At 39.9% G+C, this 13,168-nt stretch overlaps 1 protein-coding gene across 2 annotated transcripts; it reads left to right on the top strand.

Annotated features, from left to right (window-relative positions):
• The first annotated feature begins 178 nt into the window (after window positions 1–178).
• SLC25A32 (solute carrier family 25 member 32) lies at window positions 179–12,482 on the top strand. Of its 2 annotated transcripts, none has more exons than XM_040494169.1 (7): window positions 179–449; window positions 4,807–4,957; window positions 6,693–6,778; window positions 8,090–8,250; window positions 9,160–9,273; window positions 9,821–9,966; window positions 10,879–12,482. In XM_040494169.1, exons 1-7 carry the CDS (start codon window positions 296–298, stop codon window positions 11,018–11,020), a joined length of 954 nt encoding a protein of 317 aa, XP_040350103.1. In that variant the 5' UTR covers window positions 179–295; the 3' UTR covers window positions 11,021–12,482. The 2 variants fall into 2 exon arrangements, with proteins under 2 accessions (XP_040350103.1, XP_040350105.1); XM_040494171.1 differs by lacking the exon at window positions 10,879–12,482 and adding an exon at window positions 10,632–10,865.
• Window positions 12,483–13,168: the final 686 nt, after the last annotated feature.

Here is a 13,168-nt window from a genome sequence, read left to right as displayed (position 1 = left end):
CGCGTCCCTCGGCCAGAAACGGCAGCGGATGGGGGCGGGGCGGGGACTTGGCGGAGGACGGCGCCCCGCCTCCTTCGCTCTCTCCGCTGGCGTGACGTGCTGCCCTGCCCCTCTCACGCTAGCTCTGCGTTGGGGTCTCTCCGCTTAGTTACCACGTACTTGCGCCCGTCCCGGAAGTGGGCTGGCCTCCCCCTGAGGTTTCTGCTCCTAAGGGGCGACCGTCGCCAAGGTGGCGGTCACTGCATCCCGGCCCACCTCCGCGGCCCTGGGCGTGGTATCAGCGAGCCCTGGGACTATGACGGGTCAGGGCCAGTCGGGATCAGGGTCGTCGGTGTGGAGCACGATATTCCGCCACGTCCGGTACGAGAATCTGGTAGCGGGCGTGAGCGGCGGGGTTCTGTCCAACCTCGCGCTGCACCCGCTCGACCTCGTGAAGATCCGCTTCGCCGGTAAGAGGCCACTCAGACCCCGGGCTCCTTATCCTTGCTGGTATCCCGAACTGGGTGATAAAAACGCAAAAGGAAGCCTTGCTCTCCCCTGCCTCCTTCATACTACCAGGCGAGCGTTAAAGAAAATGCTGTTCTGGCTCACCTGGAACTAGGTTTGAGGAAGGGGAGCGTGGGAAAGGGATCGGGCCGCCGTCGTCCCGCTCCCCGAATCTAAGGGATGGAGAGCAGGGGTAGAAAAGCCTGAGACAAGTTCATATTGGGTACGATGCGGGACTCAACGCCTGATTTGTAAAATAAGAAAAAGATTGTCACGTTTTAGGGCTTAGCCCTCACACGTGCAAATCATTCACCCTTGGAGGTACTTTGAAATCTTAAGGTTGCCACGTGTTTGGCAGTTGCGGAACCGTTGCTTAGAGTAGGGCGTAATCTTCAGCAGGTGCTTAGGAATAGGTTTGGGATAGGATTCTCTTGAAGGTTTTTGGTGTTTTATAGTGTACGAGATCCTATGAAGGAATAGTTAGCTCGAATCCAAATACTGTGTTTTAAATTTACGTTTCTTGAATTAAGTGCATTGAGTTAAGTGAATCTGAGTTTTTGCAAAGTACTTTAGAAGTTAAACTCAACAGTAAATTCTGGAGGAGATAGTCTCAGAGAAGGTCTTGATAACTACTGGGAAACTGTTTTCTGACGTTTGGTTTTCTTACTGCTACAAGTTCTGCCTTGAGAATTAGGTCTGCAGAAGTGGTTCATCTTCAAGAGTCAGAACAATAATACGTATTGTTCTCTTAATATTTGTCGACCGCTGTATGGAATACAAAGTACTTAAAGTTCTTGTCCTCAGGGAACTTACAGTGTAAATTATAGGCTTGAGTCTTAGTCACATAAAAGATAATTCTAGACAACATGAAATCAAGAGCAAAATGGAATAAATCCAAATATGAGTAGACTGTCAAGAAAATTATAGATTGCTGATGGCCATCTGTATGGGTCCCATTAGATCTTGAAGTTCCATGTAGAAAGACTGATAATTTGATAGCTGGAAAGAAGACAAGCCATTCTATGAAGGAGAGTCAGTGAAAATTATGGAGTATACTCCCTAGAAGAAAACCCAGAAAGGCATATAACTTCCATGGAGTTTGTGAAGTGTGCACAAATAAAAATTATAACAAGTAACATTCATTGAGCGTTTACTAAGAGCAAGGCAATGAACTTAAAGTTTTTAGTAAATTCTCTGATTTACTACTCTGAACAACCCTGTGAATTTATTATCCCTATTATACAAATGAAAATAATAGAAGTTGACTAACTTGCTGAAGTCACAAGTTTATAATGGTAGCTGTGGGATTTGAGCCCAGGCAGTCTAATTCTAGAACCCTTTGACTCTTAACCATTCACCATTCTACTTCTAAGAATTCCAAGTAGACAGTGGCTTGAACATGAAGAGAAGAATTTTGGACATGGCTGTAGGCTTGTATGACTCGGTGTCTCTAGGGTTTTGTCTAGGAGAAGAGGTGACAGTTGAAATGATCATGGAGGAATAGTGTTGGCTTGGTGAGTTTAAGATTGTGCCGTGAAAAAGATTGGTAACCTTCCCATTTCGGAGAAAGTCTTAGGAGACCAGTGTGGCCAAGATTGACAGGTAAAATAATTGAGATTAGATGGGAAGACAAAGTTAAAGATCTAGGAGTCAAAGGACTTTGTCATAATAAAGTGTGAAGTGGTGATAGAAAAGGAAAATTTAGGAAGATGAATCAAAATAGTTGATTTGCCTATGTACATATAGTATTGCAAGACCCAGTAGCTTAAACTAATACTTCCTGAATGTTTGCTAGGCATGATTTTAATGGCTTTATATTTATTAACCCATTGTAATTTTTAGAGTTAGGTTCTGTTATTTTTCCCATTTTGTGGATGAGCTAACTCAGCCACAGAGGAATCAAGTAACTGACTCAGGGTCACAATGTTAAGTGTTGCAGTGGAAGGGGGCTGCAAAGGAAATTTGGTGGCCTGAGAAAAAAGAGAAGAAAATCAGGAGAGTGTGGCGTAAAAGTAGCCGACAAAAGTATGTTTAGGAGGTAGACAGTCGTAGGTGCTACTAAATGGTTGGTGAGAAAGAGAGGACTCCCAAAGTGCTCTTTGGGGTCTTTGGGGCACTTGCAGTAGTGGGGTGGAGACCCAAATCAGATTTCAGTGGATTGGGAGGGACACAGTTCAGACTGTAACAGGTTCTTGCCCTACTTTCCAGCCAAATTTCCTACCATCCCTTCTCTCCACCAGCTGTATACTGTAGCTATACCAAGTCCCTAATGTTCTTCCGAACGGTGCCAGGCACTGTGGTGCTTCCTTGGATTTACACCAGCTCTTGCGCTTGTCTAGAGATAAACCTTTCTCTCCTTTCCCCAAAGACAAGTTTCTCATCAATCTTCAAGGCTCTATGCTAACGTCTTCTCTCTCATTTTCCCCGTCACTCGACTGCATGTCCCCGGTTCCTTCTGTACAGAACATTTATTTGTGTTTCTTCTGTAATCCTGTAGCACTTCATTTACCATAGTGCTCATAACTTTGCCATGCTGTTGCTGCTCTGTTTTGTCTTGAAGACTGTATCTGACCTCAGGGTCAGGATTTGTGTCCTACTTAAGTTTATATTGCCCCTTTGCCTGGCAATATAAGAAGTCAATAAATATTTTTTTTAAATAAAATAATATGCGTACAAATGAATGTTTTTCATGTTTAAAGATTTGTCCCTAACTAGGGTAGATAAGATTATAGTATCGGGGTAAGTATAAGGTACAGAATAGTGTTGCCTTTTACTGAGACTAAAAAGTCTTACAAATTAAGTGACTTGTCAAAATAATGAAGAAATCAGTGGTTCATACGGTTCATACCTATGAAAAGGCAAAGATGGTTTTTTTATGGTTTTGTTTTTTACCTCCAGAGAGAAATTATGTTGTGACTTTATTATTTAAAGGAAATGGAAAGGTACTTAGGAAAAAAATTATCATAAGACTAAAAGAAGTGAAATTCAAGGGAAGCATCAGAAAGATTATGAAATACACAGCCAAACATTTCCTGAGAGCTAGTCCCTCTGTTACTTGCTTTTAAATTTGTATAAACTTCCCAACAACCTGTGAGTTAGGGGATATTTATCCCCATTTTTTTTTTTTTTTTTTAATGAGGATGCTATAACTCAGAAAGATTAAAATCGTGTAGCTAATTAGGGAAGTTAGATCTCAAACCCAGGTCTCCTGACAAAGCTTCATGTACTTTAATCTCATTTCATGGTGTAACATTATCAGGTTAATGATGAAAGAAATTGGCTTTTCTCCCTTTCCCTGGTAATGGCAAACAGTGATTCTCAGCCAGACTCCATTATGCACAATGAAGTAGCAGCAAAGGGGACAGTGAACTGAGCATACTTTTATGTGGCTAGAGGACTGTTATTTGTATAAGCTTTCTAGAGGGCGGTTTCAGTATGTATGTATAACTTTTGACCCATATTAATGCCCATTCTAATAGTTAATTCTAAGGATATAGCAGTTTGTATGAAATGTTATACAGCATATTCACTAGAGACCTCTTAATAGTAAAAAAGTGAGAACAACTTTCAGGTCAACTAGGGGAATGATTAACCAAATGATAGGGTATCTATGAGAGGGAAAACCATCATATCATTTTTAAAAATCTTTTGGAGGCCTATTTAATAACAGGAACTCTCACAATATACTCTTGAGTGAAGAAAAAAGTAGTATGCAAAACTATATATAGTAAAATACCAGTTTTATAAAAATATTATCTAGATTATAAATTTGACATTCTCTTTCATTCCATTTCCATGTAGGAAACAGAAGGCACATTCAAAATAAGATAATTCTGGGGCATGGGGGGTGCTTGAAAAGACTATTTACAAAGATACGAGATTATAGCAGAACCACTGGGAATACTGCAATATTCTGGAGCTAGAAAGAGCTTGGGCTGTTGCCACCTGAAGAGCCAAAGGTCAAAGGGAGAAAGTCATTGAGGGAGGGCCACCTTGAGAGGAGCCGTGACTGTCAGTAGAGAAGTTCAGTCCAGGGGTGCCTGGGTGGCTCAGTTGGTTATGCGTCTTGAATTTGACTCTTGATTTTGTCTTAGGTCATGATCTCACAGTTCGGGAGGTCGAGCCCCTCATGGGGCTCGCGATGAGAACGCAGAGCCTGCTTGGGATTCTCTCCCACCCCCTCTCTCTAAATAAATAAATAAACGTTAAAAAGAGTTTTCTTCTGAATTTACCTCCTTAATATGACTGTGTGATGTCTATGTTTATATGTGATTCGGGGCTAGAACTTTCCTCTCACCTAATTTTGTGCCTTTACTGCAGTGAGTGATGGATTGGAACTGAGACCAAAATATAAAGGAATTGTGCATTGCTTGACTACCATTTGGAAACTTGATGGACTACGGGGACTTTACCAAGGAGTAACCCCAAATGTGTGGGGTGCAGGTTTATCCTGGGGACTCTACTTTTTCTTGTGAGTAGATCTGGGAGATTTTACAGTATTAAAAAGAAACTTTGTTTTTAGTGATTTTACACTTCAGTTGATGAAGCAAGATGAGTCCTTTAATCAGTTTCTTTGAATGGGAAGGGTCAGAAAGAGCACCATGTTTATTTCATTCTCTGTCAGCTATTATCAGAGGCATTTGGTCTGGAAGAAAGTTCTTAATAGGAAGAAGGTGAAAGGGTGAGATGGAGAAATGCTCTTACCTACAGAAGCCACTTCTGTGAGTTGAGTTCAGGAAGATGCCTTACCAAAATACTTTGGATTCCTGATGAAGTAAGAAAGCCGAGGAGGACAGGCCTTGGGGTCCCCATACCAAGAACACATACCAAGGGAGCTGTCTCTTGGGAACAGAAAGTAAAAAGCCAGTGCCTGGCTAAAAGAGTTTGAGGCACATCCCATCTTGCCTCTTAACTTGACCTGCACCATCATCTTCCCTCCTCCATCATTTCCTTCCTCCCTCACCTGTCAGGTCTCCTCACCATCCTCATGTCCATTGCAGAAGCCACTGAAAGCACCCATGACAGGTCCATTGAGCTTAGTGAGTGTGCCCGAGTGTGGGCATTCCACAGATGCCTCTAATAATTTGAAACTGAATCCGGGAATGGAGAGGTTTTTCTTTGTTTTAATACATGGCATTTTTAAGAGAACATCAATACCTGGTCTATCGGCCTTTTTCTCTTTTGTGTTTGTTACATATTCTACTTTCCCTCCAATAATTTTATGGCAGTATGCAAACCACAACCTGAAGATATTTTTAAGTGAATGCAAAGTAAAATTTAACCTTCGTATGGTTAAAAATGTATTTTTCTTCAGTTCTAAGACAAACCTAGATGTGAAACTATACATATAAAATTTCTTCTTTTATGAATTTGGAGTTGTGTAGGCTCTCTAAAGAGAGTTTCTAAGGACAAGCCCTATGAACGTAAGGTGTGTATAATGAGAATTTCTTATAAAAGTATGCTTGTTTCATGTTAGAATGGTACTGGTAGAGTTTGGAAGGCTTTTTGTAGCTGAAGTCTTCTTCCCAGAGGAAAATGGAAATTGGAGCTAGAGAGAATAGGCTGATTCGACTTCTCTGCTGAGAAACATTGGGTGGCCTCTCGATTTTCTGCCAAGTAAAGCCCAAATGTCAGTGTGCCACTCAGGTGTGATTCAATTTTCCATCTTCTCCCTCCACCCTTATTATAACCTTTGCTGATGTTCATCTGTTTCCCTGTTGAAACTACCCATCTCCATGCCCGGCCAGTGCCACCTCCCACACAAGCCTTCTGTGATCTCAGCCGTAGTTTCTCAATCTCTTATGACACCGTCTGTGTTGTCTTTATTATGATTACTTGTGTTCTGCTTATGGTCCTTGTAGTCTGCTCCATAGTCCCTGAACATATCGTTTTGTCTTGTGTGCCCAATTGCCTCGCCACTGCTACAGCCTTCCCCCTCCCAGTTTTCCTATTGTTTTTCTTAGTTGATGAGTACGTGATGAAAATATTTTGCCTGTGTAGTGCTACCCATATACATTTGCAGGAAGGGGTGGCAAACTCTTACAGTAAACCATTTCCAGCAAATCCATTCTTGAAACTGCTTGCCTTGGGCATGGACGTTTACTTTTGGGGTACTGCTGTTAAATTACACACATTTCAAACAGACTTTACTGCTTTGTGATACCTATTCAAATATTTATCAAACTGCTCATGTTTAATTCTTTTAGTTACAATGCCATCAAATCATACAAGACAGAAGGAAGAGCTGATCGTTTAGAGGCAACAGAATACCTCGTCTCGGCTGCTGAAGCTGGTAAGGCAGTGTGTGAAATATAAAACATCAACTTTTTTATTTTTGAGAGAGAGAGTGCATGCAGAGGACAGGCAGAGAGAGAGGGAGACACAGAATTTGAAGTAGGCTCCACTCTCCGAGCTGTCAGTACAGAGCCCGATGTGGGGCTCACACCCACAAACTGCAAGATCATGACCTGAGCCAAAGTCAGACTCTTAACCAACTGAGCCACCCAGGTGCCCCTAAAACATAACTTCTAACTTGATTTTCACTTTTGGTTTTTGTTTTATTTGCCTTTTCCCCCCTTTGAACGGTAGAGTTTAATTATGCTTATCTATCTAATCAGTTATCACATGGAATATCTTAGAAAGCAACTGTTCTTATTGGTTACTCTGGACAGATTGCAAGAATTTTAGTTATCACAAAGGAAGTAAAATTTAGAAAAGTTACGACTTCCTGATAGTTTAAGATAATTTGGTATATTTTCTTCAGTTAAAGTATAATTTCAGTTTTTAAATTAGACAGTTTAGTACCCTTGTTTAACTGCCTCATGGATGTGTAATATTTCAAAGAGAGAAGCAAAGTAGGACTCATGTCTTTATAACTCATACTTTGACACCTTATTTACTGATAGCGCTCGTCCGAAAAAAATCTCATTTTGAATACCTAGCTGCTAGCACAGACCTGAATTACCATGGGACTTAATAAATGTTTGATGAATAACGGACTATTGAGGAAACTCAGCAAATGGAAAACTTAACATATACAAAATTGTCACTTTCTGTAAAGAATGTAAAATTTATTTTATAGTTCTTTAAGTTTTGAGATGCGTAGCTACTTTGAATGGATTTGAGGAGGGCTGTGGGAAAGTTGGGGTGGATATGCGTGCACATGCAGAGATTATTGAGGTGTTGGATTCCTGGTCCTTTTCCCCTGATCATCAGCCCATCTGGGTCATACCATATCCTTCTCCTAAATGTTTATATCTGCTGTCAGAGTCTGCTTCCCAGGACTTTCATTGTTTCTCTACTCCAGGCTGTATTGGTTAAGAGCCAGGATGTCTCTGCTGTCCTCAACACCTCAAAAGGAAAGCATTTCACATTTCCAGCTCCCTTTTAATCTACTTCCCACTAACTGAGGAACTTTTTCTGACCACCAAAACTATGGCTACGCTTTAACCCTAAGACTGTGCCTCAGAGACTTGATCTCACTGTTGTAGGTACAGCCCCTGGGCAACCCCATTGTTTATATTACTGGACTGTCATTAATCTGGATTGTCACAAGTGGCAAAGTACCTGTATGCTGAGTAATCTTATTTAAATTTGGTTTTAGGAGCCATGACCCTCTGCATTACAAACCCATTATGGGTAACAAAAACTCGCCTTATGTTACAGTACAATGGTGTTGTTAACTCCTCACAACGACAATATAAAGGAATGTTTGATACACTTCTGAAAATATATAAGTATGAAGGTGTGCGAGGATTGTATAAGGTAATGACTTATCAATATATTTTGGATAACCGAACACTGTAGCTTCCCTTGGCTCTATTGTCTGAGTTCTGAAAAACCTGTAGTCAGTCCCAAAAAGGGACCAGACTCAGGCAAGAAGCAGTTGAATGAAAACTGAAATTCTGGTTTATATGATATGGAAACTGTACTTTCATCTGTTTATCCTCCTTACCGTAAGGTATGTCATCATGACCCTGGTGGGTGCGAGAAGGCCTGTCTAAAATTTGGACAGTAACCATTCACTAAGTCACACATCACAGTCACTCATTCCTTACTACCCTCCCTAGAAACTGTGGTCCCTTGGGAACTTGCTTGGTGCTTAGTTGGGGTGTGTGTGTGTGTGTGTGTGTGTGTGTGTGTGTGTGTGTGTGTGTTTATTGTTCCCTGATGAAGTCTTGGGGTGATGGGGGGGTTCATGGGGTCCGGAGCTGATGGCCAAGAAAGAATTCTTCAAGAAGTCTTTGGTGTAAAAAGGTGATTTTACTAAAGTGTGGGGACAGGACCCATGGGCAGGAAGAGCTGCATTGGGGTTGTGGGGGGTGACCATTTTATGGAGTTCAGGGAGATAAAGTCAAGAGGGAGTTTCCAAAGAGACTTTCACATGTTGAAGACTTGTCTAGCTAAGGTTATATTTCCCTCCAGCAAGGCATTAACATTAAGACAGTAGGGATTCTTGGACTTTCGGCCTTTGATGGGATTGCCTTTTTCTGGTAAACTGGTGGAGATTCTTACCAGTTTAACCATTTGTTGTTTGTCCTTTCTTGTTTTTGGGAAGCCTGGAGTGTCCAAGGAATATCACACATGTCCCACCTGGAACGGGGAATGGGGGGACGGGTACTAACTTGTACTTTGCCCTCAGCTTGCCTCATACTCCTTCATCATTCCCTTTAGGGATTTATTCCTGGGCTGTTTGGAACATCACATGGTGCCCTTCAATTTATGGCATATGAATTGTTGAAGTTGAAATACAACCAGCATATCAATAGATTACCAGAAGCCCAGTTGGTAAGATGGTTCTTTAAAAAAAAGGATATCATTGGGGCGTCTGGGTGGCTCAGTCGGTTAATCATCTGACTTCAGTTCAGATCGTGATCTCATGGTTTGTGAGTTTGAGCCCCACGTCAGGCTCTGTGCTGACAGCTCAGAGCCCGGAACCTGCTTTGGATTCTGTGTCTCTGTCTCTCTCTGCCCTTCCCTCGCTAATGCTCTCTCTCTCTCTCTCTCAAAAATGAAAAACGTTAAAAAAAAAATTAAAAAAAAAAGATATCATTTACTTTTGTAGGCATTTAATGCAATTTTATCACGTTTACTTTGGTAATGTTGCTCTGATGATGACTACCACTAATTTAATTTATAGTTAAATATTTTATGGGCAAATGACACACAAATATTAATAATAAAACCCCTTATTTGCACAGAGCTTGTGTTGAGGGGGAAACCATATTTTTCACTTAAAGATCCATTTACATGTTTTCCTATATAATTTTTATTTCTGTATTTTTAAAGAAATCCTGTTTTAAGGAAAAACACATGTTTTGTGTTGTCATTTCAGAGCACAGTAGAATATATATCTGTTGCAGCACTATCGAAAATATTTGCCGTGGCGGCAACATACCCATATCAAGTTGTGAGAGCTCGTCTTCAGGATCAACACATGTTTTACAAGGGCGTGTTGGATGTAATCACAAAGACATGGAGGTGAGAGCATGCGGTATATCAGAATGGCTCTTAGGAGGTACCTTGCATATCTCAGAATCTCTTGTTGCTGTTAGTTTTATAGTAAAGGCCAGCGTGCTGTGGTGAAAACACGGCTGCTGGCCCCTGCTTTTCCATTTCCCATTTACTACATATAGAAAGACTTAATCTCTCTGAGGCTTGATTTCTTCATTTGTAAATTTAGAATATCTAGGCTGACAGGGTTGCTATAAAAATCAAATGAGATCTGTGCGACAAATTAATAAAATTTAGTGGTTATAAAATACTTGAATGGCATTGAATGAATATAGGAAGTCATAAAAAAATGTAGTTTAATGCAATTAAGCTGCTACTTGCACAATAACTTGCAAATACTTGTCTCTGTGTATTAAGGAGGTTCTTGTTCTTCAGCATGTAGATAAACGTTTATAGGTAGATATCCCCATGTTTCTCTTTAAAAGGCCAGAGCAGAATATTTAGAATGTTTAAATTTAGTTCACTGAATATTTATTGAGAACCCAAGTGACAAGTTCCTACTCTAGGCATTAAGGAAATAAAGTTTTATTTTGTGGGTGCTATATTTAGTGTTGTCTGCCATTTATATAAGCTGTAAGATTGTTAATGCCTATATTAGATCAGTTAATACTCTTGCGTGTTTATACATTTAGAGACATTTGAAAGATTATCATTAAAGCACTTCTCAGTTTTGAAGTGTTCCTACCCTCTCTTCCCGAGTCAGTCCACGGAAGGAATGTAAAATGGCTCATAAACTACCTTGCTTCAGGATGTTGAAAACATGGACTACAGTCACAGGGAGGTTTGACTGCTGGTTCCATGCCATATGTCAGTTAAGCGTTTGTGTCTTCAGGCCAGCTATGTAGGAAATTAAGCATTTATCTATGTTTCCTTTTAAAGGAAAGAAGGCATCGGTGGATTTTACAAAGGAATTGCCCCCAATTTGATTAGAGTGACCCCAGCCTGCTGTATTACTTTTGTGGTATATGAAAATGTCTCACATTTTCTACTTGACCTCAGAGAGGAAAAAAAAGTAAGCTAGAAGAAGATCATCTCAATTCGTCTGCTTAACGCAGCAGTTGCTCCTTTGTGTTTGAGGTATAAACCTCAGAAGAATGCTGCACAGCAACATGGTTCATAATGGAAATTGGTGTATAATCATTAGAAGTCAAAGAACTGCTAAGACTTTGCAATGTTGTTTTGCTCTTTGCCTTCCCCATATGTTTGGGACTTGGCTACCTCTGCCAGAAATGGCTCCCATCAACATGACAGTAAAACTGACGTCAAGTGGAGAATTTCACAAATTTCTCTATTTTAGTGTTCAAGTAGAAGCTGATCACAGCATTTGCTAAATGGATTAGATGAATGTGCTTCTTTTTGTGAACTCATTTGCCTGGATCGGCTTTAAAATCAATCTGTGTGCAATAGCAAGAAAATGGCTTCTGAAAAGAATTGTCGTTGTTTCAAGAGTAAATTAAACTTTAAGGATTTGCTGGAAAAATTGTTGCGTAAATCCAGACCATTTTTGAATTGAGAAATTTTGGTGAGGTGAAAAAAAAAACACCACCACCGTAAATGTGCGTTAGTTTAAATTCAGTTGGAATGTGCTAACTAGGGAAATTTGAGACGTATATACTTCTCTTCATTTGAGAAATATATTTGTTGTCATTCTGTCATTAATTTTTTCCCTGGGGGCTCTTCCATAGTTTAAAATGTAATTGTGGATCCAGTTATTATATTTTTTGACATTGGTACTTGGTGTTTCTTAAACTTAACAAAATCTGAACTCAGATGCAGCTGTGTCTGCCCTTATTTAGAATATTTGGCTATAAGTCACTAATTGGCTATAAATCACTAATAGATCACCTCACACACATGCTGGAATGATTGGGATCTGTATGTTGAGAAACTGTGTGGAAATGGGAAACTTTAACTTCTTATTTCAACTATGAGATGTATGGGTCCAGATCCCAAATAAACGATTAGTCTAGATTAGTTGCTCATATTCAGGTTTAAATACAGATTACACTAATGGCCATTATTGATTTAACTTTTATGAGTCATTATAAATATCTATAGAAGCCTGTCCCCAAAGGATGCCAGAATAATATTTTTATTTATCATAAACTTCTATGAATGCTGTTGCACTTCCATCTAGTTGTAAATAAAACATTGTGGTTTTCAAAGCCATATTTAAATGGTTCTTTGAAGATAGGTCTATTTTTTATATTTTGAAATGGCATTGTTCTAAAAATGTGGAACAGTAAGTAATTGTATTTACTATAATCTCTTGTAACATGCACAGAAATACTTTATAAATTAAATGTGATGTATTTTTCATCCTTCTGGGTTTACTACTATAATTCATCTGAATTCCTGACGTTAGTCCCTATACAAAATACTGGCTGCAGTTGCTGTTTGGAATTTTAGAGGTAGTGCCATTATTTGAATGCTGCTTGTGTACCCCCAAATTAATAAAACATAATTTCTGTCTTCTAAGAGCATATACGTTTGCAGAATAAATAAATAAGTGTTAAATAACTCCAACCCTAGATGAACGGGCAAGAAGATTTCTACAAGGCCCTCTAAGGGTTCTGAGAAAAGAGAACTCATTCAACAACAAATCGTAACTGAGTTCTTGCTCTGTGCCAGGTATGTTACCAAGCACTGAAGACACAGCAAGGAATAACCCAGACAACATTCCTGCCCTCAGGGAATTTTCATTTTAGTGTGAGTGACAGAAAACAAATATATGCATAGTACAGTTTCAGATATTAAATGCTATAAATAGAACTAAAACAGTTGGGAATAGTGTTGCTATCTTAGGATGGTTAGAGTAAGGAAAGATCTCTTTTGAAGGGTAGTGTTTGAAACATTTTGAAAGAAGTGAGGAAAGCAAACCACTATGGGATAGAGGAAACACAGTCTTCTAGGCAGAGCAAATAGGAAATACAAAGGCCCTGAGGCAGGAATTAATTTGGCTAGAGGGAAGGAGTGAGGTTAAGGTGGCCCATACTGTGTGGTGGAAAAGAAATGCAGGATTGGCTTCAAATTTCAGCTTTCCCCTTTGCTGTTTGGCCTCAGGCCAATAGTTCACCTCTCTGTCTCAAGTTTTCTTATGTAAAATGGTGATTTGATTTGTTCCTTTGTGGATAAGGAGGATATGAAGATGCTTGGGCTAGTGATTTAT

Source organism: Herpailurus yagouaroundi, unplaced genomic scaffold, assembly GCF_014898765.1.
Source record: "Herpailurus yagouaroundi ecotype Mexico unplaced genomic scaffold, PumYag 186, whole genome shotgun sequence".
NCBI lineage: Eukaryota > Metazoa > Chordata > Mammalia > Carnivora > Felidae > Herpailurus > Herpailurus yagouaroundi.
This window is presented reverse-complemented; position numbering and strand designations above follow the sequence as displayed.

Excerpts from the sequence above, each read along its gene's own strand:
- SLC25A32 (XM_040494169.1), top strand. The coding sequence starts at position 296 with ATGACGGGTCAGGGCCAGTCGGGATCAGGGTCGTCGGTGTGGAGCACG. Across the intron at positions 4,958-6,692 it reads TGGGGACTCTACTTTTTCTT|TTACAATGCCATCAAATCAT; the intron begins GTGAGTAGATCT and ends TAATTCTTTTAG. Across the intron at positions 9,967-10,878 it reads GTAATCACAAAGACATGGAG|GAAAGAAGGCATCGGTGGAT; the intron begins GTGAGAGCATGC and ends TTCCTTTTAAAG.